The sequence below is a fragment of the Cnephaeus nilssonii genome, assembly GCF_951640355.1.
Source record: "Cnephaeus nilssonii genome assembly, chromosome: 3".
Taxonomy (NCBI): domain Eukaryota; kingdom Metazoa; phylum Chordata; class Mammalia; order Chiroptera; family Vespertilionidae; genus Cnephaeus; species Cnephaeus nilssonii.
Window position 1 is genome coordinate 11,952,459 of NC_137074.1, and position 25,873 is coordinate 11,978,331.

Sequence of the window (25,873 nt, forward strand, 5' to 3'; positions counted from 1 at the left end):
TGGAGATACTGAGATACGATGTTATTATAACTGAGCTGTGACCCTGCATCCCAACCGGCACCACCTTGTCTTCCTTTCTCTCGAGAGGAAGAACAATTGTATTTTACACCTGGGAGGTCTGAGCTGAGCAATGAGGGGTCCAGGGCCTCAGTGGAGTTCGCCTACTTCTGTGCTGTGTTCTCTGTTCCGGGGGCTGTGTTCTAGGTCTCCGTCACTCACTGTTGGTTTCCTCTCCCACTTACAAACACACATCTTCAGTAGCCAGCTATGTCCTGTTCTCATTTGTAAACGACAGGATAGCAGCTGCGCTTGGTGTCTGTTCTCTGGCTCTCGCCTCGAGTCCACAGCTTCTTACCTCTGAGATCCTGGCCATAGTAGACAAAGGAGACACTCTGCCCCAGTTTCTTCCACTCTAATCTGGAGGCTGGCGTCTTCCGTGGGAATTTGCAGGTTAAAATAACCTCTGGAAACAACAACAAAAGCACGTATTTGCTAAATTGTCCCTCTGAAATGATATTTCACTTAATTAAGCAATGAATTTTTAACATCCTTAAGTTATTCCTTTGTATTTCTATTCATTCATTTCATCCATCCATCCATCCATCCATCCATTCATTTCATCGATCCATCCACCCATTCATTCATAAATTACCTCAACATGTACCACATGGCTTAACCCCAAGGTAAACTGAAAGCATTATAGCTCTTCCACATAATAATTGTGTGATACTTTGTTACTTTCCATAGTTCTTGGACATCAGTTACTTTCTGTAAAATAAGACAGTATCTCAAATTCTTGTGAGTCTTCAAACACAATAATATATGCACAGTAAGTACTTTAAAATGGCAGCGATGATTAATTACCTATTCTTTCCAGCCTCAGACTTTGAGGATTTTATAGTCTGGAAAAAGAGGCAAATCAGATAATGCCATTTCGGTCCAATGTGCTGAGCGCCAGGGTGGAGGTAAGCAGAGCATGCTTCATAACCAGTGCCTAGGAGAGGCACTGAGTCCAGCCCAGGCCATGCTGTGCACACCCATAAATGTCCCCTCAACAGGCTACATTCCCACTAAGATCCCTTCTTTGGTTACCCTCTCTAAGAATATATTAATACAAAACTAATATTGTCTTCTAACAAGTTGCTGAATCCTACCCCTTACCACAATCCAGATAAATTATGGTAAAATTCTTTCATATGTCTGATTTTGATGGTAAACAGATTTAATGCCATTAAAAAAACAAACAACTCAGGATATTACATAATAAGGTAGATTAGAGAGTAATACTTATCATACTATCCTGGTTGTATTAAAAATATACACATAGGTATGAACAAAAAGCCTGTGTGTGTATGTGTGTGTGTGTGTGTGTGTATATATATGAAAATATTAATATATATAAAAATATTAACCCAGTGATGATTTATGTGTGATAGAATCATTATTTTTCTTTTTGTTTTATGTAGTTGCTAAGGTTTTTTTAGTTCCACATGTATTGATAGAATTATAGAAATAGAATAAGAGGTAATGGAAAATAGAAAGTAGGTTAAAGAAAGGCAAGGGGGAAAAACCCCAAGGTTGTTTTCGGAGATGCCTAAAGATGTAGAAGCAGGTTTTACATTACAGAGAGACATCATTTCACAGACAAGTTTACAATTATACTGAAAGACAAACGTGTGCTGAGGAACTGGTCTGAGGAAACACAGTTCCATTCTGTTGATTAAGGAGAATGGGTGGGGACTTTCCGGAGTTTTGAGTTTTAGATAGGTTTCCTTCCCGTATTTTGTTGAGTTTCCAACAATTAAACACACACCCACACTCATTTTTAGCCCATATTCCTAGTTCTTAGGAATACGTTTACTTTCAATTGTTTCACATATTTAACTAGACACATGCACACCCGCCCCTTGGGGAATTCTTCTTAATTTCTGTCCTCGCTGCTCTGTGGGGAACCTTTGCAGAAATTATATTCGAAAACATAACCAAGGATTTTCCTAAAGGCAGTGGACTCCGCTCCAGCCTCATTCGCATTGAGAACGTGAACTGTGGAGAAATGGACTATGCAACTTGTCTAAAATACACCGAGCACTTACCATGTATCTGATATTGTTGTGGAGCTCTGTCAAGGAGCAACGCAAAGATCTCTGTCCTTTTGGATCTTACAATTTGCAAGAGGTCAGAAAAGCATGAAGTACATTATATAGTATACTAGGTTAAGTGTTATAGAAATAGAGTAGATCAGAGTACAGGAGACATGGGAATTCTGGGAGAGAGGGGTGCAATTTAAAAAAATAACGTAGTCAGAATTCACCTCATTTTGAAGGTGACATTTGAATAAACACTTAAACGATGGAATTAGATCCCGGCTGAGTGGCTCAGTGGTTGAGCATGGACCTATGAACCAGGAGGTCACAGTTCGATTCCTGATCAGGGTACATGCAGGGGTTACGGTCTTGATTCCCCAGTAGGGGGCATGCAGGGGCAGCCGATTGATGTTTCTCACATCAATGTTTCTCTCCCTTCCTCTCTGAAGCCAATAAAATAATAATAAAAATAATAATAATAATAACAATAAAAGACAGAATTAGAATTCCTTAGAATTCTAACTAGAATTCCAATTTAGAATTCGCCATGTGGTTCTTGGGGAGTACTCTAAGCAAGGGATGAGCCAGGACCCAGATCCTGAGGTGCCAGCACCTTGACCCTCAGACCTGTGAGGAACAGTAAATCTGGGGTCAACATCTGAGTATAAAGAACCAAGTGAACTTAAAAGATAACTACCAGGGACTCTCCTTTTTCTTCTCAGCCAAAGTCAACACTCAAGGCCTGCATAATTCTGCATCTAGCCCTCAGGGTAATTATGTCATCATATACTTTAGCACAGGCTTTAAAGTTAGACCTTTGCCAAATACCAGCTGTGTGATATTGTGCAAATTACCTAACTTGCACAATAGGTAAAGTTGTTGTAAGGTTTAAATGAGATGATGTATTTATGTACTTGGGGGCACATAGTACTTTGCATACAGTACATGCGCCATAAATGGTCATTATTACTTTCATACATGAGGAGCTTGTCTTAGTTGTAGTGGTAAGACTGCCTCGACATGACAGAAATCCACACTTTATTACCATTACAAATTTACCTAAAAAATCACTTAGATTTGAACTAAAATGTTACCTCTGAGACAGCAAAGACAATAATATAGAGATAAATCATATTTTCTCAAAATAAGCCATATTGAAACAGAAAAATGCACCAAGTTTTTCCATTAAGATGCTTATTTCATTTAGATTGAGAAAAGGTAATTCTTAGTTTTTGTTTTTTTTAAAGTTTAGTGACTGTTTGTTTGTTTTTATTGCTTTTTTTAGAGAGGAAGGGAGAGGGAGAGACAGAGAAACATTGATGTGAGAGCAAAACATCAATTGGCTAGATCAGTGGTCGGCAAACTCATTAGTCAAGAGAACCAAATATCAACAGTACAACGATTGAAATTTCTTTTGAGAGCCAAATTTTTAAAACTTAAACTTCTTCTAACGCCACTTCTTCAAAATAGACCTGCCCAGGCCATGGTATTTTGTGGAAGAGCCACACTCAAGGGGCCAAAGAGCCGCATGTGGCTCGCGAGCCGCAGTTTGCCGACCACGGGGCTAGATCAATGATTCTCTCTCATCATTAGTGTTTCTATCTCTCTCTCCCTCTCCCTTCCTCTCTGAAATCAATAAAAATATATTTTTTTAAAAATCAATTGGCTGCCTCCTGCATGCCCCCTACTGGGGATTAAGCATGGGCATGTGCCCTGACCAGGAATTGAACTGGCAACCTTTTGGTGCATGGGACAATGCCCAATCAACTGAGCCACACCAACAAGGGCTAATTTTTTGTTCTGATAAAGCATTAGCACAAATATTTTGCTACTATGAATTTCAGTTTTTCTAGGATTCTGTACTGCTGACTATTTTCTGATTTTCTTCTCTGTGCTCAAGTTAAAAATCATCAAAATCTTATATAATGCAAGAAGAGAATTGATACTACTAAAGTAATTGTGAAGAATTCAAATTACCTCTGTGGAGAAAAGCATCCTATTAAACCCTAATTTATAGCTCTCGGGGTTGGACACTCTACATAAGGCTGTTCATATAATTTATAAGCCTGACAGATCTGCCTTTTTTTTTCAGTCTTATTCTGTTTTTGGCTCCACTATGGGAAGTGATACAGAACAGCAGTACTGGAAAGAAGGAATTAATTCATGATTTATTGACATCAGAGTGATAGAGACAAAAAGCCAAATGAGTTGGATGGACCACACATATACATAAATCATAAAATATTTTAGACTGCAAGTAAAATCAAGTTACTGTATGCAATATCCTAAATCCTAAAACTAAAAAGTGGTAGAAGATAGAAATTTATTTTTGCTTTATGGAGAGCCAAGTTGGAATGATTGGGGCACATATAAAATGGAATCAAAATGTAATTCTTAATTAAAAGGAGCAGAGGTGAAACAAAAAGATAGAAAATACTTACTTGGGACTAAGACTAACATTTGATTGCAATAAATTATAGCAGAATTTTCTACAGTAAACATAAAACACCCATTAAAAAGTAATGTAGGCCTGGCTGGTATGGCCCAGTTGGTTGAGCGTCATCCCATGCACCGAGAGGTCACCAGTTCGATTCCCAGTCAGGGCACATGCTTGGATTGTGGGCTTGATGCCCAGCAAGGAGGATGCAGGAGGCAGCCGATTGATGTTTCTCTCTCACATCAGTATTTCTCTCTCTCTCTCTCTCCCTCTCCCTTCCTCTCTATCTAAAATCAATAAAAACATATTTTTTAAAAAGTAATGTCAATAGTACAGAGTTTTAGTATGGAGCGATGTTTTGAAACTAAATGGAGGTGATCGTTGCACAACATTGTGAATGTACCAATGCCACTATCTTGTTTACTTTAACACGGTGGATTTAATGTTATGTGAATTTCGCCTGAATAAGTTTTTTTATTTACTACCATTATTATTATTTTGTTAATCCTCACCTGAGGATATTTTTTCTATTGATGTTTAGAGAGACTGGAAGGGAAGGAGAGAGAGAGAAAGAGAGAAACACTGATGTGAGAGAGACATATAGATTGGTTGCCTCCTGCATGCGCCCAGACCAGGCCAGGGGAATCGAACCTGTGATCCCTCAGGGTGAGGGCTGATGCTCTAACCACTGAGCAACCGGCTAGAGCTCAGTACGTTTTTTAAAAAGGAATGTAAGACTAAAGAATATAACTGGCATTCTAAAGAATATAACTGGTATCCCGTTGCACTCAACAGTAAGAACCTCCAGGAAAGTAAAAAGTAGGAGAAACTATCTTCACTTCCGTGTCCCTCATGAGCATCCTGACCCATCTTCCTCTCAATGTGCTCATTCTTTTGGCCTCTACGTACGTTCCGTAGTTCCAAATTACTTCCAATCTTTAATTTCCTCTTCTCACCTCTGCCCATTTAAAACGAAGCCATGATAAGAGTATTTTATTAGCTTACTCATGTAAAATATTAGAACTTTCTAAATACTTAAGTCATTTGTTATTAAGTGATGTTATTTTTGAATAATAGGCCGACTCTTATTATAGCATATTTTTACTAAATAATCACATATAACACAATGTGCCAAGTACTATTGTAAGTACTGGTTAAGTACTAATTCATTTAATTCCTACACACCCCAGTCCTCACCTATAATCTTTGCTCTTCCTTTAACCTATCTCTCTCCACCTCCGGGAACCTGAGACATGCCTGAAGAAAAGGGATCAGACATCAGGACTTGTTTCTTAAATGCTTACCATCTCTGCCTCAACAAGTATGACATTTAAGAAACAGACATTCTTCTATTTTCCTAGGATTATTGTGTTCCAGGTAAAAGAGACTTTAGAAAAGTAGTGGATAGTCAATATTTGAGGTAAACTTACAAAAGCCTTATAAATTGTTGGCTATTAGAACCATTAACATTTTTTTAATTGTGGTAAAATACACATACTTTAAATTTAACATCTCAATTTTCTAAAATATATTTTTATTAATTTCAGAGAAGAAGGGAGAGGGAGAGAGAGATAGAAACATCAATAATGAGAGAGAATCATTGATCTGCTGCCTCCAGTATGTCCCCCTCTGGGGATTGAGCCCCCAACTTGGGTATGTGCCCTTGGCCAGAATTGAACCCGGGACTCTTTGGTCCACAGGCCAACGCTCTATCCATTGAGCCAAAACAGCTAGGGCAACATCTTGATTTTTAACTGTAGAGTTCAGTCATGGTAAGTATATTCACATGGTTGAGCAACCAACCTCCAGAACTTTTTCATCTTGCAAAACTGAAACTTAAATATTTTGAAGAAGCTAAAATAAACAGCAAAATGGCACCTCAAAATAGGCTATATTCATGCCATTTTAAATACATCAAATAGCATGAGGTTTGCGGTGTTAATTTCCATTTACCACATCTACCTGACTGGAAATTTTCAAGATCTCCATCTCCCCAGTTTCACAAATTAGATTTGCTTTGTTCCAGATAATTTACGTAATAAGAGACCTTCCTTGTACATCAGGTCTTTCATCGCATATCCAAAATTTCCATTGAAGAGGTGGAGAAAGAGTTCCCAAGGCAGAAATGGCATTTTAGGCAGAAGAATTAGTATGAGGTGAGGCAGAGGGTCTGGACAAACAGAAAGATAACTTCACATGTGCCATACTCCTGGGTCATTTAAACAAAACAGTCTGTGAAAAGCAGTAACGTACTCTACCTTGATACTCTATTGCTGTGATTACTTGATGGTCTTTTGGGTCAGACAATCCAAAGGTCTTTGGACCTGGAAGATTAAAACAGAGAGGATAATTAAAATAGTACAAGATGTCTTTTTAAAATGTTTGAATGGGATGCAAAAGATGCAATATTAAAGAAAACAGGCCTCAAGTTTGGTGACAGTTTCATATAATTTGTAGCACATTATGGTTTTTTTTATATTTTTTAAAAACATATATATTTTTATTGATTTCAGAGAGGAAGGGAGAGGGAGAGAGTGATGGAAACATCAATGATGAGAGAGAATGATTGACTGGCTGCCTCCTGCATGCCCCTACTGGGGATTGAGCCTGCAACCCAGGCATGTGCCCTGACCAGGAATCGAACCTGGGACCTTTCAGTCCACAGGCTGACGCTCTATCCACTGAGCCAAACCGGCTAAGGCACATTATGTTTTAAAGTATCAAAATAAGAAAAACCAAGCCAAACCATTACATGTCTCTTCTGTGTTCTGTATGGTGGTTTTACCCTTTAAACATTTCCCAAAGCAGAACCCATAAATCTATTAGGGCCCCTAATAGACAACACCCTTCCACAAGCCTGATTGTTAAACAAGAGTGTATGTCCTTAATTCAGCTAATATATAACCTAGTATCAGAGGGTATTGTCCCCCCAATAAAACCTACTAATTTTTAGCACCTCATTCAAGAATACAAACTGCTTTGGGAACTTATCCCTGACTGTACCTTCCTCATATGAAAATGGGTCATTATGGTGATTATAGTGGCTAACGTGATCTGAGAGTTATACAGTGATGATGATGATGGTGTATCATCATGCCCATAACCTTATACAAAATTTCACTTTACAAGTGTTCATACATACTTTATTTTATTCTATAACATTCAATATTCAGAGTGACCTGCTGTACTAGACATTACTTTCTTTTAAAGTTTTTAAAATTTATTTTTCAATTACAGTCGACATACAATATTCTATTAGCATCAGGTATACAACATAGTTATTGACTTTCGTACTAGACATACTAAGACTGGAACAACCAAGTAGCAGAACCAGGAATTAAAACTTTCTAATTCAATCTTTGATATGTATCATTGTGTGTTATGGATGTCATTCTACCATCAGTTTAATGACCATATTTAAAAATAATTTAAATCACTTCCTATAAGTATATATATCTGAAATATAAATGCTACTGGGGAAAGATTTTTACCTGTTGTACTCTCTGATATAGCCCGAACACATAGAAGAGTGCCTAGCATAAAGCAAGGCACAATAAATGGTTGTTGAATGCATAAATAATACCCGTCCACATTGTATACTATTGAGAGGAATCCAGTGAATGGGGTCAGATCAAACCAACACTAATGAAGGGTTCCTGAAGGCAAGCAATTCACTGAGGAAGGTGTCATAAGTATGCAATACTGGACTGGTATTAATTACTTCAAAGTCAGAATACAAAGCATGCGTGCTGGTTAGCTTAAGTAAACAATTTAGATAAAAGGATCCAACTGCTGCTATTCATTATTCACCCCCAAATCATGTATGAAATAACCTCAGACCAAATTAAACTGATCATAAAAACCTAAAGGTTATTTCTTGAATGTGTTTCTACAATTTACTAGAAGTGCTGTTTCGCTGTTCATGCTTTCATCTGCCTCTGTCTTTGTAAGATCTACAACCCTGTTTTCTCCAAGGCAAAAATGACCTCACTGTTGCCATTTCCAATGGACAATTTTCAGTGTTTATCTTATTTAATCTCTCTCTGACATCCGACTTCGTTGACTTCCCTGGATTGTGTGACATGACTAATCTTCATTCTGTATCCCTTGTGGGTTCTTCCCATCCATCCACCATCATCCATCCATCCATCCATCCATCCATCCATCCATCCATCCATCCAGAAATGGCTTTTCTGACTCAACTAACTCCTTTGTATATAATTTCTTATACTCTCAGTCATTCAGTAACCATTTATTTGCTAAAAAGTCCTAAATCTGTATATCCAGCTGTAAGTTGTCTCCTGAGATTAAGTCCATAAACTGCTCTTTCTATAGGATATCTATATCTCCATTTCCTATAAGAACCACAAACTCATAGGCAAAAATAAACTCAGATGTTTACACCTAAACGTTGTTTTCTTTCTACAAATCCTACCACAGTGAAAGACACCACAATCCACATGGTCACTCATGCCAGAAATTTAGGTGTTGCCCATGATGTAACGTCATTCCATCTATTTACTCATCAGTTTCCATTTATAGACTGAGAATCGTGTGCCGTACAAGACAATGTTTTGGAATATTTGCCCTCCCCCACATTATGCAGCCAAGTGTTCTTTGCCTCAGGAGGGGATGTACGAAGCCAAAACCAGAGAGAAAAAAGCAGGGTATTTCCAGCCTTTCCACATCTGGAAACCTTGACTATGAGGGAAACGGAAACGAATCAGAGCTGATGCAGACGTTTAAGAAAAATCATACCTTCTCCCCAGCCTCATGGTAGAGAGGAGGAAGTGATTGGAGAAGAGGGTCTTAATGGGCTCGTAAGAAAGAACAATAGACCTGGCTGGTGTTGCTCAGTTGGTTGGGAAGTCCCATACGTTGAAAGGTCTCAGGTTCGATTCCCGGTCAGGGCACATACCTAGCTTTCGAGTTCAATCCCTGGGCAACCCATCTTGAAAGAAAGGAAAGAAAGAAAGGAAGAAAGGAAGAAAGGAAGAAAGGAAGGAAGAAAGAAAGAAAGAAAGAAAGAAAGAAAGAAAGAAAGAAAGAAAGAAAGAAAGAGAGAGAGAGAGGAAGGGAGGGAGGGAGGGAGGGAGGGAGGGAGGGAGGGAGGGAGGGAGGAAGGGAGGAAGGAAGGAAGGAAGGAAGGAAGGAAGGAAGGAAGGAAGGAAGGAAGGAGAAAGAACAATAGATGACATTTATTAAGCACTTAGATGTTAGGCGACATTACTAGCATTTACAAATGTTAACTTATTTGAGTCTCACAACAATTCTCTATGGTTGGGTACCATTAAAAAAATTATTTTTTATTGATTTCAGGGAGGAAGGAAGAGGTAGAGAGAGACAGAAACATCAATGATGAGAGAATCATTGATCAACTGCCTCCTGCACACTCCACACTGGGGATCAAGCCCTCAACCCCAGCATGTGTCCTAACAGGGAATCGAACCATGACCTCCTGGTTCACAGGCAGGGGTCTAAGCAATCTTTTTATTGATTGATTGATTGATTAATTGATTGATTGATTTTTAAATATATTTTATTGATTTTTTATAGAGAGAAAGGGAGAGGGTTAGAGAGTTAGAAACATCGATGGGAGAGAAACATCGATCAGCTGCCTCCTGCACACCCCCCACTGGGGATGTGCCCACAACCAAGGTACATGCCCTTGACTGGAATCTAACCTGACGCTCTCTCCACTGAGCCAAACCAGTTAGGGCTAAGCAATCTTTTTAAATATCCTTTTCCCCCTTCCCATATATTTCTGTCCCAAACCAGAATATGTACCGTGTTCCTCTAACTCTCTCCTCCCCACCCCCCCATCCCCCCGATCCTCCCTCCCCCAGTTTCCCCGCTCCCCCAGCCCCTGTGTCTTTCTTTTCCAGCTTCTCCTCTCCTTCCCCGATTTTGTTGTGTAGACCATAGTCTACAGGCGGGGTCCAGATCTTCAGAGAGCAGAGGAAGGGAAGGACTAAGCTGGCCAAGCCAGATCCCTCCTAAGTGAGCTGGGGAAGCCAGGGTCTCATGTATTCTTGTTGCATATAACCTACATCTAAATAATATGATTTTATTTTATTTTTTGCCAGTGATTCTGATTCCAAACCATTATTCTGTGAAACTTTCAAAGCACACTTTGAAAAAGTCTCTTTTTTCCTTTAGCAACATGTAAATTAGTGCCCTCAGAGAAATTCCAATGAGGACTGGTGTTTGTCATTTTTAAAGGATTTTAGTACTTTTTAGACAAAACAATGAAGACTCATATTCCTTTGAAACAAGCTGAAGGAAAAGTCTGGGCAAAATAGGAAAAGATCTTTGTTTCCTCCTCATCATCGTATCTTTGAACTTTTCCAACACCGCAGGGCGCACTGAGCGTGTTTATTTTCTTGAGGAGGCTTGGGCCAGCTTTCATTGGAGGCAAACATTCATCCAGTCTGAGGTTGGAAGGTTAGGACTGGGTTAAATCATTTCCCTCCTTTTCAATTTTTCCACTTGCTTAATATTCCTTTGAGAAAAGTTTTCAAAAATCACTTCAAAAGTTCTGTGGAAAAGAACAGCCGTTAACTTCAGATTTGAAGTCCCTCATAATTTTTATATGTATATATTTGAACAGAAAAAAAATAATGTGTCCCAGACACTAAAACAGCGAGGACTGGTTGAACTGGCAAAACTATAAAGGTAAAAGCAAAACAAAAAATTAAAATGAGGATTAGTTTGAATGAATTAATAAATAGGTAGTTGAATACTAATTTATGTGATTTTTTAAGCATCTCCTCCTAGCTACCTTCCTTCTTCTAACTCTATTTACTTCAAGGTTTGCTTTTAATTAAGTAAAAAGAATTAAAACGTGTGGTGACTTTTGTTGAACTTATTAAAGACAACGTTCTAAATCTTTATAAAACAATTTATGCGTTATAAGATTTCTATCCTGTTTCAGCCTTCCTACTCTTGGCATTCAGTTTTAATTTTTTAAAACTTGCACTCAATAACTCTCCTTATGAAAACAAAATGTTGGATTTTGTATAAACATTTCACTAACAGATGTTAGGCATAGTCTCTGTTGGCTGCTTTCTTGAAGTGATTTTTATTTTCCCTTCAATTTTCCAGAACAAGTTAAATAGGAAAACAAATAAAATTGTCTGCTGATTGAGGTCGGTGATTGTTTTAAAGTTAGGTTAGCTACAAAACATCTTTAATAGTTATGGATGTGTGCCAGAACCTCTGGCAGAAATTCATAAGATGAGGCTAAGAGATGATTACTTCCATAACCGCTAACAACTCCCAGCGAAGTCAAAAGAAACCCTGGTGTTTCTTTCCCCGCCCCAACGGTAAGGATAAAAGTTCTTATATTGTTTACCGCTTACCTAAAATAATCTGGTTTGACTAAAAATAAATACTTGTTTACAGTATCACAATTTTAAAATTTACTATAAAAGTGTTGTTTAAATGAATGCTTTTAACTAAAAACATACTTAGCAAAAATCGATATGTTACAGAGATGACCATGCACACAAGCAAGGTATAAAAAACTGGACATAAATTATTTCATAAATTATCAAAAGTAAAAATTAATAGCCTTGTGGTTTTGATAAGGATACGGAATTTTTGGACTGGAACCCAGATTCTTTGTCTGCTGGAGTCGAAGAATGAATCCACGAACAGAAGGTGGTATAGCAAAGGTGGAGATTTATTGAAGAACAAGTACAGACTCCCATGTGGGGAGAGGAAAAGAGCCCCAGAGAACAGACTCCCACATGGGGAGGGGGAAAGGGTCCCACCGACTTCCTGTTTCCACGGTTTATAAAGGCAGCAGTTTCTGTGCGCTGATATCCCCTCTGATTGGTCAATATTCCCTTTCGAATTGGTTACTATAGTGACTTTTGAGGCCCTCCTCCCTTATTGTCCTCCTATTCCTTTTGGGCTTTTTTCCTTCTTTTTTATTTTGCAAATATAGACCTTTTTTGGCTACTTCCAGTTCCCTTGTCTTATGGAAATGTACTTGTTGCTGCTCCCTTGTCTTATGGAAATGTAACTGTACCTGGCTTCCTTGTATTATGGAAATGTACCTTCTCCCAATCTGTAGCCCTGTTTTTACCATGGACCCCAATTCTAAAAATTCCCTAAACCTGCCTATCTATATACATAATAGAGAAATATGTTAATTAACCAGGACGCCATAACGGGTCGACCAGACAGGAGGAGGTTGTGCGTGCAGTGTCGGGGGGGCGGGGCGGCAGGGGCCTTTGCACACCTACGCTGGGGGAGGGCCTGATCAGCAGCGGCCGAAGCTGCTTCAAGGGCCAGAGACAGAGGCAGGGCTGGACCGGCAGCGGCCGCGGTTGCTGCGGGGCCCGGGGAGCAAGGCAGGGCCCGACCAGCGACTCGAGGGTGGGTGGCGCCACGTGATTTCAAATCGAGTACTGGGCTCCTAGTAGTCCCCTAAAATTCCTGTTTCAGTAATCACTGATATACAATCACACTAACAACTATAAGAAAGATGCACAGGGCTAGCAGTAACAAAATAATACCACCCAGTATTCATTACGGATAATATTTATGTTAAAATTTATAAATTTAGGAGTTAGATAATATACTCATCTATCTCATCATTTAAGTATAGTAGGTCTAAAGAGTGGGGTGGGGATGGAGGAGAGGGAGACAGACATACAGACATGTCCTCTTCTAACCTCTCATATTGGACATTCTGGCCCTTCCTCTTTTTTTTTTAAATGGGTGTATTATTTATTGATTGATTGATTGTTTAAAGTATTACATAAGTCTCCTTTTCCTGCCATTGGCTTCTCCCCGGCCACTCCCACCCCCCAGCACATGCCCTTGCACCACTAGTGCCTGTGTCCATTGGTTATGCTTATATGCATGCATGTAAGTCCTTTGGTCGATCTCTTAACTGCCGTCCCCCCTACCCCCCCACCACCACCTTCCCCTGCCTTCTCTCTGAGGTTTGATGGTCTGTTCAATGCTTCTCTGTCTCTGGATCTATTTTTGTTCATCAGTTTATGTTGTTGATTATATTCCACAAATGAGTGAGATCACTTGTTATTTATCTTTCTCCGACTGGCTTATTTCGCTTAGCATAATGCTCTCCATGGCCATCCATGGCCCTTCCTTTTAATGAGACATTGATACCCTATTTTCAGAGAAAGTGAAGCCACATCAAAGTGTAAGAAAAACTAAAAGATGTGCTTAACTTTTAGAGCTGATGTCCTGGTGAGTTAATGATGTCCTGGTGAGTTAATGATGGCCTAAAGAATTTAAGGGTGATTTGACTATGAATAAATTTTCCCCTTAAGAACCTAACATCTAAGTAAAATGTGACTCCACTGTGCTAATATCCTCATTTGACAGATGTGAGGACTAAGAGAGAGGTTAAGTAGCTCTTGCTCAAGGTTACAATACTATAAAGCAGGGAAGCCAAGATATGCATCTATATCTAGCTCTACTGGCTCCACAGGGCACCCCCTCCCCCTGCCCAGCCATTCTCAAAGTAGTGGCTTTGTGAGAAAGTACTAGGACCAAACACAATACTGCCAGATACTCTGCAGATGGCTTCACGTCCATTTTCAAGCCTTAGGGCTGCAACGACATCATTCAGAGAGTATATAACCAATTGCCATTTTTAGCAGAGAAAATGTTCGTGGGAGACTGTCTGTGGTGAATGAAGTAATTTGAATTAAACTTGTATGTTTATTACATGCCGCACAGAAGTTTTATGTCCCCTCCCCTTTTCTGTTTTAAAAAACATTTGAGGACAAGAAAGACGATTTGTATTTTAGAACTGAGTATAAAGTTGTTTTCATAGAAGTTGCATGCATTAGTAAATTTAGAGAAATTTTCAGGGCATTCTGTTACCCAAACAACCGGACAATTAAAATTTTGGAGTAATATTAGATAGAGATGAAGTAAATAAATTAACTTCTTATGTAAAACAAATTCTAAAAAATGTCAAAGGAAAGTCCTTCAGCACATCTTCACTTGTTTAATGGTGGCCAATAGCAACGGAAGGCCATCAATGGTTGAACTTCACCAGGTAGTTAGTCCCCAGTAGGAAATAAAAGAAGCTATTTAAATTTTCTGAGGACTTTCATTGATATTCTCCAAGTGACAATCTCAGCCAAATACAATTATTTTACCAATGGTATGAACTACATATTTTATTTTACTTTTTAAATATTTTAATTGATTTTTAGAGAGAGAGGAAGGGAGAGAGAGAGAGAGAGAAACATCCATGAGAGAGAAACATCTATCGACTGCCTCCTACATACCCCCTACCAGCAATCCAGCTGGAAACCCGGGCATGTGCCCTGACTGGGAATTGAACTGGCAACCTCCTGGTACATGGGATAATGCCCAACCAAGCGAGTCACACCAGCCAGGACTGAACTCTAGATTTTAAATAGATAACAGTCAACTCAAATCCAGTAGACTCCCAAGACAAAATGAAGAAATGTCATTGTACAAATCTGATGCCAATAAGAATCACATACTCACTGGAAGGCATGCCGATCATTCTGTGTTCTGATTTCCCCTAAGACTAAGATACCAAGAAACAATAGTGTGAGAACTCTATCAGTGTAAAATAAGAAACTGTTATTAAAGATGTCAGGTATAAAAATAGACACGTGATATAATGGCGAAGAGCACTAAAATGGGAGATGGTCTATCTTCACTGTCTCATGTGGTCTGAGCTGAGTGTTAAGTGCATCTTTACAGTGGAGATGGGGCATCAGGCTTTGAGTGCTTGATGACATTTTAAAAAATATATATATTTTATTGATTTTTTACAGAGAGGAAGGGAGAGGGATAGAGAGTTAGAAACATCAGTGAGAGGGAAACATTGATCAACTGCCTCCTGCCCACCCCCTACTGGGATGTGCCCCCCAACCAAGGTACATGCCCTTGACCGGAATTGAACCTGGGACCCTTCAGTCCACAGGCTGATGCTCTATTCACTGAGCCAAACCGGTTAGGGTGCTTGATGACATTTTAATTTAAGATCATTCACTGCCCTTGGTTCTGAAACTTTAGTTACTAACTCAATATAGTTTTTCAGGACTTAAAGTCCAGAACCACCAGTATTTGATAGTTATAATTCTCAGCAGAAATGAACATATTTATATACTTGTCACATACTAGTAAATACTATTTCAGAGCAGGCACTATAAATCATTTCTCCAGAGTTTTGTGTGTGTGTGTGTGTGTGTGTGTGTGTGTGTGTGTGTGTGTGTTTAACCCTCAATCAAAGATATTTTTCCATTGATTTTTAGAGAGAGTGGAAGAGCCAGGGAAAGACAGAGAGAAACATAGATGTGAGAGCAACACATCGATTGGTTGGTTGCCTCCTGCAGGCTCCCCAACCAGGGCCCGGGCTGGGGAAGAACCTGCAACGGAGGTAGAGGTATGTGCCCTTGACCAGAATTGAACCTGGGACCCTTTGGTCCACAGGCCAACGCTCTAGCCACTGAAACAAACCAGCCAGGGCTCTCCAGAGTTTTGATCAGCTATGGGCAAAGTGTTAAAACTGAGTTTCTGAATTCTGGGTTCTGAACTCTGGTTCTGAATCACCAGCGTGTGGGAATCTGGGAATCCCTGCACAAACTGTCCTCTGACAGCTGATACACAGACTGCTCAGTGGCTGTCTAGCTCAAGGGAGAGTGAAATGGTTATTCCGCAGTCAGTTGATGTTTATAGATCCACTAAAGCAACAAATGTGAGAAGACAGCACTCTACCATATACTAAGCTCTCTGCACCTCCCACAGGACAGACGTTTGTTTTAAACTTTCTTTATACCTTTATGCCCAGCCTCATTAAGTGAATTTGGGGAATTACAACAATTTAATGTATCAAAAGTTTTTACTTTTTGAAAGCATGAACATGCAGTTATGAATACAAATTGTGTATTACAAAGATTAGTATAAAATGTATCAAGAAGATTCTCTAACATCACCAATTTGTTAAATTTATAACCTGCAAATGAAGTTATCTTTGCATTCCTTTTTTTAAAAATATATTTTATTAATTTTTTACAGAGAGGAAGGGAGAGGAATAGAGAGTTAGAAACATCAATCAGCTGCCTACTGCACACCCCCTACTGGGGATGTGCCCGCAACCAAGGTACATGCCCTGACCGGAATCGAACCTGGGACCTTTTCAGTCCACAGGCCGGCGCTCTATCCACTGAGCCAAACCGGCTTCGGCTGCATTTCTTTTAAAAAAATGTTTTTAAATTGATTGTAGAGAGAGGGTATGGAAGAAGGAGAAAGAGAGAGAGAGAGAGAGAGAGAGAGAGAGAGAGAGAGAGAAACATCAATGTGTTGTTCCACTTATTTATGCATTCATTGATTGATTCTTGTATGTGCCCTGATGAGGGATCAAACCCCCAATCTTGGCATATCAGGACAATGCTCTAACCAACTGAGCTACCAGGCCAGGGTGATCTTTGCATTTCTTCAATAAAGATAGAGCACTGCTAATGTTCTCATTTTTTTTTCTGAATTAAAAGTGTTATAGATATAATGAATAGACACATAAAGGCAGGCAGGCTGACCAGGAATTTTTAAAAAAATATATTTTGTTGATTTTTTATAAAGACTAAGGGAGCAGGATAGAGAGCTAGAAACATCGATGAAAGAGAAACATCAATTAGCTGCCTCCTGCACACCTCCTACTGGGGATGTGCCTGCAACCAAGGTACATGCCTTTGACCGGAATCGAACCTGGGACCCTTCAGTCTGCAGGCCGACACTCTATCCACTGAGCCAAACCAGTCAGGGCTGACCAGGAATTTAATGAGGCTTAAGCTTTGGGGTTCTCACTTGCACCTCCCAAGGCCCTGTGGTGAGGTGGGGAGGGCCTAGCAATGTAAGCACATTTTGTAAAATTTGAAAGAATGAAATTTAAAAAAAAATTTCTTCGCGAGAGCTCCAATAATCCATCTCTGCACACCTTTATGGACTTCGTATTAATGAATTCATTTAGCTTTCTAGATTTGACCACCCACAATAAAGGAAGCAGTCTGCAGAGTCCATTATCTGATAGTTCAACCTTTAAAATACTAAAGATTTTATAGACCAACAACTTAGCGCTCACCTGCTCACATACACTACCTCTCTCTCAAACGTCAATTCTTAAAATATGAGAGTTGTATACATTTTGTTTTTCTACTCTCCTGTTTGATGAGGATTCATAAAAACTGTAGTTCTTACATTTCATACATGTGATATATTAATTAACTTTTATTAGCAGAAATGCTTCCAGAAGAGATGTGGAAACGAAGGGAAATCCTCCAGCTTATTGTTGCTTCGTTTCCTTTGATTAGTCTTCAGGAAGCCAAAGGAACAAGAAGCATTTATTTTGAAGCACAGACCATAGAAACAATGGCTTGGCATTGCTCAACAGTTGTATTTTACAACTGTCAGGGAAGACTGCTCAGAATTAGTTTACCCTGGTTTCTTGAGTGCTCTAAATCCAAGGACTATAATCGCCCCCTCTTTAAAATTCTTTATTGTTGAAATTTTTACATATGTCTCCTTTTCCCCCCATTGGCCTCTCCCCGGCCATTCCCACTCCCCAGCACATGCCCCCACCCCACCTCCCCTATTGTCTGTGTCCATTAGTCATGCTCATATGCATGGATACAAGTCCTTTGGTTGATCTCTTACCACCCCCCCCCTCCCCAATCCTCCCCTGCTTTCCCTCTGAGGTTTGATGGTCTTTTCGATGCTTCTCTGTCTCTGGATCTATTTTTGTTCATCAGTTTGTGTTGTTCATTATATCCCACATATGAGTGAGATCATGCGAAATTTTATCTTTCTCCGACTGGCCTATTTCGCTTAGCATAATGCTCTCCAGGTCCATCAATGCTGTTGCAAATGGTAAGAGTTCTTTCTTTTTAACAGCAGCATAGTATTCTATTGTGTAGATGTACCTCAGTTTTCTAATCCACTCATCTGCTGATGGGCACTTAGGCTATTTCCAAATCTTAGCTATGGTAAATTGTGCTGCTATGAACATAGGGGTCCATATATCCTTTCTGATTGGTGTTTCTGGTTTCTTGGGATATATTCCTAGAAGTGAGATCACTGGGTCAAATGGGAGTTCCATTTTTAATTTTCTGAGGAAATTCCATACTGTTCTCTCCACAGTGGCTGCACCAGTCTGCATTCCAACCAGCAGTACACAAGGGTTCCTTTTTCTCCGCAGGCTCACCAGCGCTTGTTGTTGGTTGATGATAGCCAGTCTTGTTGTTGTGTTGATGGTTTCTTTTGCGGTGCAGAAGCTTTTTATTTTGATGTAGTCCCATGTGTCCATTTTTGTGGCTGACCTGCTGCTCTCCCATAACGCTGGCAGTACTGGAATAAACGCTCATATATGATTCCACCCTGTCTCTGCTGAATTGGCTCAAGAAGTGACAGGCAATCTGGACCCACTGGTTGTCCGGTTTCAGTACCATGGTGGGTTTTATTCACTCTTAAAATGGTAGAGACGTGAGCATTCTACATACAGCCTGTGATCAGAGAGGTGGTGATGAAGAGAAGTTGAAGATAAGATGAGAGAGGGGATAAACCCCTGAAGCAAAGGACCCATGGAAACTGGAGGAAGAGCAGCAGGAACGCGGGTAAGAAATTAGCTTTCAACAGCAGAGACGCCTCTTCCTTGGATTCAGGAGGGAAATAGCTAAGAACCAAGATCGATGCGGACAAGTCTGCAATTCAGTCTCACTCGGACATGAATGAGCTGCTTAGAGTACAATCTGATCATATTTAGCTTCCTTCAAACGCTTCCCCTAGCATTAAGGATGAAATCCAAATTCCTCCCAATGGCCTTTCAGAACTGACTCCTGTCTTTCCAGCTTCCCCCTCAGTTACTGCCCCTCCCCCCCCCCCCCCCCCCGCAAAAGCCTATGCTCAAGTCACCCATGATGTACCAGGCGCATTCCACAGTCCTTTATTTTTATTTTATTAATTTTTAAAATATTCTTATTGATTTCAGAGAGGAAGAGAGAGATAGAATCATCAGTGATGAGAGAGAATCATGGATCAGCTGCCTCTTGCACACCCCCCTACAGTGGATCGAGCCCACAACCCAGGCATGTGCCCTTGACCAGAATCAAACCCAAGACCCTTTAGTCTGCAGGCTGATGCTCTATCCACTGAGCCAAACCAGGTAGGGCAGTAATAAATTTTTGATGCCTGCTTACTCTACTAAACCAAAATTGATAGATAATGTATTATTTTATATGTTTATATCTATATATATAAAACCCTAATATGCAAATAGACTGAACAGCGGAACAACTGAACAACCGGTCGCTATGACGTGTGTTGACCCCCAGGGGCTGTGCGTGGAACATAGTGAGTGTCAGCAGCAGGTGGCAGAACATGGAACATGGCGGGCATTGGAGCAGGTAAGCGGGGGCACCAGACCAAGGCGGGGCACTGGTTGCTGTCATCAGGGCAAGCCTCTGGTGGTTACCGAAAAATTTTTGCTCCCGTGCGCCACAGTCCTGCCTGGCGCTCGCATCTGCTGCCAGCACCAGCCCCACTTGCACCCACGGCCGGTGCCGGAGCCGCCGCTGGCACCCGCTGCCGGCGCCTGGCGTGGCCCCAATCACTCAGCGTTGTCAGTGGGTGCAAGTGATGCTTCTCTACCTCCCTCTGCTCCTGAGGGGCGATTGGGGCCGGCAGCCCCCTCTCGTACCCACTGCCCGTGACGGCTCTGCTTGCACTGGCTGCCAGCACCAGAGCCACCGCTTGCACACATTGCCGGTGCCCGGCACCAGTCCCAATCACTCGGTGCCGTCAGTGGGTGCAAGCGGCGGCTGCCGGCCCGATTGCCCCTGAGGGCTTCTCCACCTACCCCTGCTCCTGAGGGGTGATCCGGGCAGCAGCCACCGCTCGCACCCACTTACAGTGCTGGCCCTGCTTGCACCCGCTGCTGGCGCCAGCCCCAATTGCTCCGCCAGCAGCAGGTGCGAGCAGGGCCAGTGCCGTCAGCACATGAGAGCGGCAGTGGTGGGAGCGGGGGCTACCAGCAGAGAGGGGATGGGGGGGGGGCCGCAGTGGGAGGGGCCGGGCGGGCCCATGTGCCCACCACAGCCTCGCAGCCCACTGTTCCTTTCAAGGTGCACGAATTAGTGCACTGGGCCCCTAGTATGTATATATGTGTGTATGTATATAGATATGAAACTAGGAAAACTAAATATAATGCTCCTTTAATATTAAATAGAAATAAAAGGAATACAATTTATAGTGAAATAAGATATATTTCAATTTATAAGTGCTTATACATGAGAGTACACTAGAGGACACAATGAAAAAAATCAAATATTAGTCTATACAGATAATGTTAAAGAGATTTAAGAGAAAAAGACCAGGAGCCATTCCAAACAGTATAGGAAATAAAGAACAGAGCTACTGTAGCCATTAGATGGAAACCTGCATATTTAGTTATATGTTAAGGCTGTGCAGGGGGAAAAATTGTGTTTATAGGTAAAATAGTGTAGTTATAGGCTAAGATAGTTATAAAGTTTTTATTTACATGAACATGCCAAGGATGAAGGATGAGGGACACAGGGCAAGTCTTTATTTACAATGCCGTCTGGCACACAGATATTTATCAGCACTGGTCCCTGCCTAGAAAATGAATAGCACCCACCAATCAGATCAATGTGACCATCAAGTAAGTCCACCAGAACTCCACAGCGCCCCCTGGGGCAGTAATACCCCTCCTGCTGGGAGTTCCCTATTGAATTACTGGAACACTCTCAGCTAACAGACACTTGAAAGCTCTGTTTATAAACTTGAGAGCGGTCTCCACTTAGACAACCTTTGTAATGTGAGCATAAAGGTAATTTTTGAAATACGTTTTCATTGATTTTTTTTTTTTGAGACAGAGGAAGGGTGAGGGAGAGGGAAAAAGAGAGAGAAAAAAAATCCATGAGAGAGAGAGACATTGATTGCTGCCTCCTGCACGTTCCCTACTAGAAAATGAGCCCACATGCCAAAACCGGTTTGGCTCAGTGGATAGAGCGTCGGCCTTCGGACTCAAGGGTCCCAGGTTCAATTCCGGTCAAGGGCATGTACCTTGGTTGCGGGCACATCCCCAGTAGGGGGTGTGCAAGAGGCAGCTGATCGATGTTTCTCTCTCATCAATGTTTCTAACTCTCTATCCCTCTCTCTTCCTCTCTGTAAAAAATCAATAAAAATATATATTAAAAAAAAAAAAAAAAGAAAGAAAATGAGCCCACAACCCAGGCATGTGCCCTGACCGGGAATTAAACTGTGACCTCTTGGTTCATGGATCAGTGCTCAACCACTGAGCCATGCTGGCCAGGTGCATAAAAGTAATTTTTTAAGTGTAAAACCTCTGATGTACATTATAGTCCGCTGGTGGTACTTGTTCTCAGACGAAAAGGGGGCCACAAGTTAATAAACCTGACAAGTTCTGGAGAGGCCAGTATGGCAGACCTGTCCACATAGGATGGTCTGAACATAAGAAGTCCTAAGGAAGTGTGGGTTCTGTCTTGGCCTGTAGCTTCCTTGCCAAAGGGCAATCTTGTCCTTAAGTGTACCTGCCTATTGTCTTTTTGCATCTAAGACAGCATTCTCTTGAAATGTCAGAGTATTAGTAATCTCTTCTAAACCCCTTAGAGCACAATCTCCCACCACACCAGAGCAGAATTCCTTGTTATTTTGTTGCCTACGTACATCCTATGTGCTGTAAATGTTCATTATCCTGTCCCTGCCAATGTAAAAAATATGTCTCTGTTTTACTCTTTATCCAATCCAAGAGATTGCCTCCTTTGCTGTCCTCCACCCCTTTAATCTACCATACATGATTTCATGTAACCCCGTCCCCGCCCCCCACGTCGCCTCCTTTGATTCTGATATGTAAAATAAGCTAAAGCCCTAGCCGGTTTGGCTCAGTGGATAGAGCATCAGCCTGCGGATCTAAAGGTCCTGGGTTCGATTCTGCTCAAGGGCACATACCTCGAATGCAGGCTCCTCCCCAGCCAGGGTCTTGGTTGGGGTAGGTTCAGGAGGCAACCAATCGATGTGTTTCTCTCACATTGATATTTCTCTCTGTCTTTTCTCTTTCACTCTCTCTAAAACTCAATGGGAAAATATCCTTGGGTGAGGATTAAAATTAACAAATAAATAAAACAAGCTGCAAAAGTGCCATTCTCAAGGGAGCATTTTTTCAATCCATTGAGATCTTGCTCCTTTGCAACTGACCTCAGGCTCAAATAAACTCATAAAAATTCCCTACAGGTTTGGACATTTCTTATGTGGACACAACAAAACGACCTAAGAGGACACAGGATTTATTCAAGACCTTTTTTGTACAGTTTGGAGGCTTTTCAATGCTGTTATCTTCTGTCTTACCTCTCTTAGACTTTTAATTACTTACCTGCTCTAAATTGCAACCCAATATAATTCTTCCTACTCACAATATGCTGTATTTCAAAGGATAACATTTTCCGCTAAGAAACGTTTAAACAATGTTGATGAGTTTAACTGTGATAACTGGTATCTCTTAAGTCTCCTTATTTGTCAAGAGCAGCATGCCTAAATATACTTCATTTTGTTCAAGCATGTTCTACAACACTTAAATGATTTTAAAGCTCTCTGATCCAAATCTTTGATTAAAATATTTGAAAATGAAAACCTATCATGAAATCATAGCCCAGTTGTCTACACCTTCAAAGATGTAACACAGAGACTCATATTCACTCAGCTATAAGTGCCTGACGCCTAATTAGGAATCCTTAACTCCACATTCTGAATGAGTCCCAAATACGGTCTGACTGAGCCCGTTCCCATGGAAACTAAGGTTGCGAAATAGTAAAAGACAAAAGAAATTACAAAGTGGTACCAAAAGAAGTGAGATAAAAGACAAAACATCCTTGTGTTCCACTATCAGATAACACATAGCAACTTAAAAAAAGAATACATATACAAAACCTAGGAAATACATGATACATAACAATCTTTATTTTACTTAAGACAAATAAATGTGTTTCTTTTAACATTAACTTTTAGAAAAAAGGCCAGGAAATTATGGGGACTTTTCTATTTTCCTTTTAAATGATCTGTGATGCTGTTAGGGTGACTAAATCTGATGATTGTCCGAGAAAGGAGGGGGCATTTATCTGAGACATCCCTTGAGATAAACTTTAACTGTGCAGGTGTTCGGACATTCAAAGTAGTTGCTAGCAAAAAGACTACTTTATGCAGGCAGGACCGGGGTAGGCAATTTCATCTGACCTTATATTAGTACTAGTGGCCTGATGCACAAATGAAGATTCGTGCAAGAATGGGCCTTCGTTCCTCTGGCTGCCGGCACTGCCTTCGCTCTGGCCAGAGCCGCCTTTCCACTCCGGCCGAGAGCCACCTTTCTGCCTTCCCACGCTGCCCAGAGGCCCAGAGTGGCTGGGATGGTGTGGAACACCTGCATCGTCGCCATGGCAATGATGCAAGCATCCTGCCCCACCCTGGCTGCTCAGTGCCTATGTATGCAAATTAACCCGCCATCTTTGTTGGGTTAATTTGCATACTCACTCCTGATTGACTGGTGGGCGTCATGAAGGTATGGTCATTTAGCATGTTACTCTTTTATTAGGTAAATAATTATGACTGCCAGAGGAATTATGCCACACGAATAGTTACAGGTGCAATTCACACAGCAATTTATTCTCCTTTTATCATTGCAGTGGGCACAAAGCTTATTAACACACAGCACACTGTTACTCAAAATTCCTGGTGCTGTGGGTACAGGCTTAAAGGGAGCTCCCAAAATGTGGCTTCCTCTGGTGGCAGCAGTGGCGCCTTCTCTGGCTGGCTGGTCAGGTCAGGAATGAAGCAGCGTTGCCTTCAGAGATCTCTGTGCACAGCGCAGATCGATCTGTGGCCCCACCATTTGTCTGTCTTCTGACACAGAGTGGATCTGAGCAGAGTGTGGAGAGGGACTGCACCCAAATTGAAGGCGATCAGTGAAGATAAACTTCCAGTGATCAGAACCAGCAGCGCAGCTCAGGGATCAAAGCAATCAGCAAGGACCAGGCGTCCAACGATCAAGCAATGATCAATTCAAATGGTGTTCGGGGACCCTTTACATAGCCTGTAGTACCCACGGCAGTCCAGGGGGGAGTAGGGGGATTCTGGTAAACAACATGCATAACAAGATCTCAAGTTTAACATTAGTGCTAATGGGCATATCAGTAAGCAAACTTGTAAGCACTCGGTCTCTCTCTGGAGAGGGGGAGGAGTATACGTCATCAGACATGCTATCTAATAAAGAGGGAATATGCTAATTGACCATCACACCCTCACAAAGATGGCAGTGCCCACAGCCAATAAGGAGGGAATATGCTAATTGACTGTCACGCCCTCAAATATGGCGGCGCCCAGTCCCTCAGCCCTGTTGGGGCCCAGCCACTCTGTGTTCCTGCCTCCTGAGTCCCCAGTCCCCTCAGCCCCCCAGCCCCCCAGGGCTGGCCCGAGGCGCAGGCAAGCCTTGGATGGCGGCTGCCCAACCACCCAGGGCCACCCGAGGCTTGCACTACTGGCAGTGGCAGCAGCAGAAGTGTGATGCGGGCATTGCCTTCCCCTGATTGCCCGGTCGCCTCCAACCCCTGAGGGCTCCAGGACTGTGAAAGGGGGCAGGCCGGGCTGAGGGACCCCCCCCCCCTCCAGTGTATGAATTTTCATGCACCAGGCCTCTAGTATGGTTACAAGGGCAAGTCACTCTAAGTCAGCAGTTTAAGTTCAAATCCTTATCAATAGAATACACAGGCTTCAGGGCAGTGGGAAATGTGTCCTTAATATCACACTTTAAGTTTCAGGACAGTTAACTCAAATCTTTTAAAATCTTTTTAACATTTTTTGGCATTTTTAAACATTTCTATATTTTACTACAATATTGATAAATCCCATGGATGAACTCATGTTCAATGTTTTTTCCATTTACTTAAACAATATTTTCAGATCATGCAATATTTATTACAGGCTTATGGCTCACCCTTCAGGTTAATCCTTACCCGAGGATATTTTTCCATTGATTTTTAGAGAGAGTGGAAGGGAGGATGGAGAAAGAGAGAAACATTGATGTGAGAGAGACATACTGATTGGTTGCCTCCCACACCACTCCGACCAGAGATGGGGATTGAGCCTGCAACCGATGTACGTGCCCTGACCAGAATTGAATCAGGATCCTTCAGTTCTCAGACTGGCTATCCACTAAGCCACACTGGCTAGGGCCAGTTTAATATTACTTTGATTTCAATTTGAGTTGTGAATGTGGAAGGCATTTATGCAGGGTGTGGCAAACGTGGGT

General features: G+C 41.3%; 1 protein-coding gene across 3 annotated transcripts in view; it reads right to left on the reverse strand.

The window, feature by feature from the left end:
- JAM2 (junctional adhesion molecule 2) overlaps positions 1-25,873 on the reverse strand; it is a 53,663-nt gene that overhangs the window by 13,159 nt on the left and 14,631 nt on the right. For all 3 annotated transcript variants that reach the window (XM_079767180.1, XM_079767179.1, XM_079767181.1), the window contains exons 2-3: positions 6,780-6,845; positions 356-463 (exon numbers count right to left, since the gene is read on the reverse strand). In XM_079767180.1, the coding sequence (XP_079623306.1) occupies positions 356-463; positions 6,780-6,845 (174 nt within the window). The remainder of the gene's footprint in view (positions 1-355; positions 464-6,779; positions 6,846-25,873) is intronic.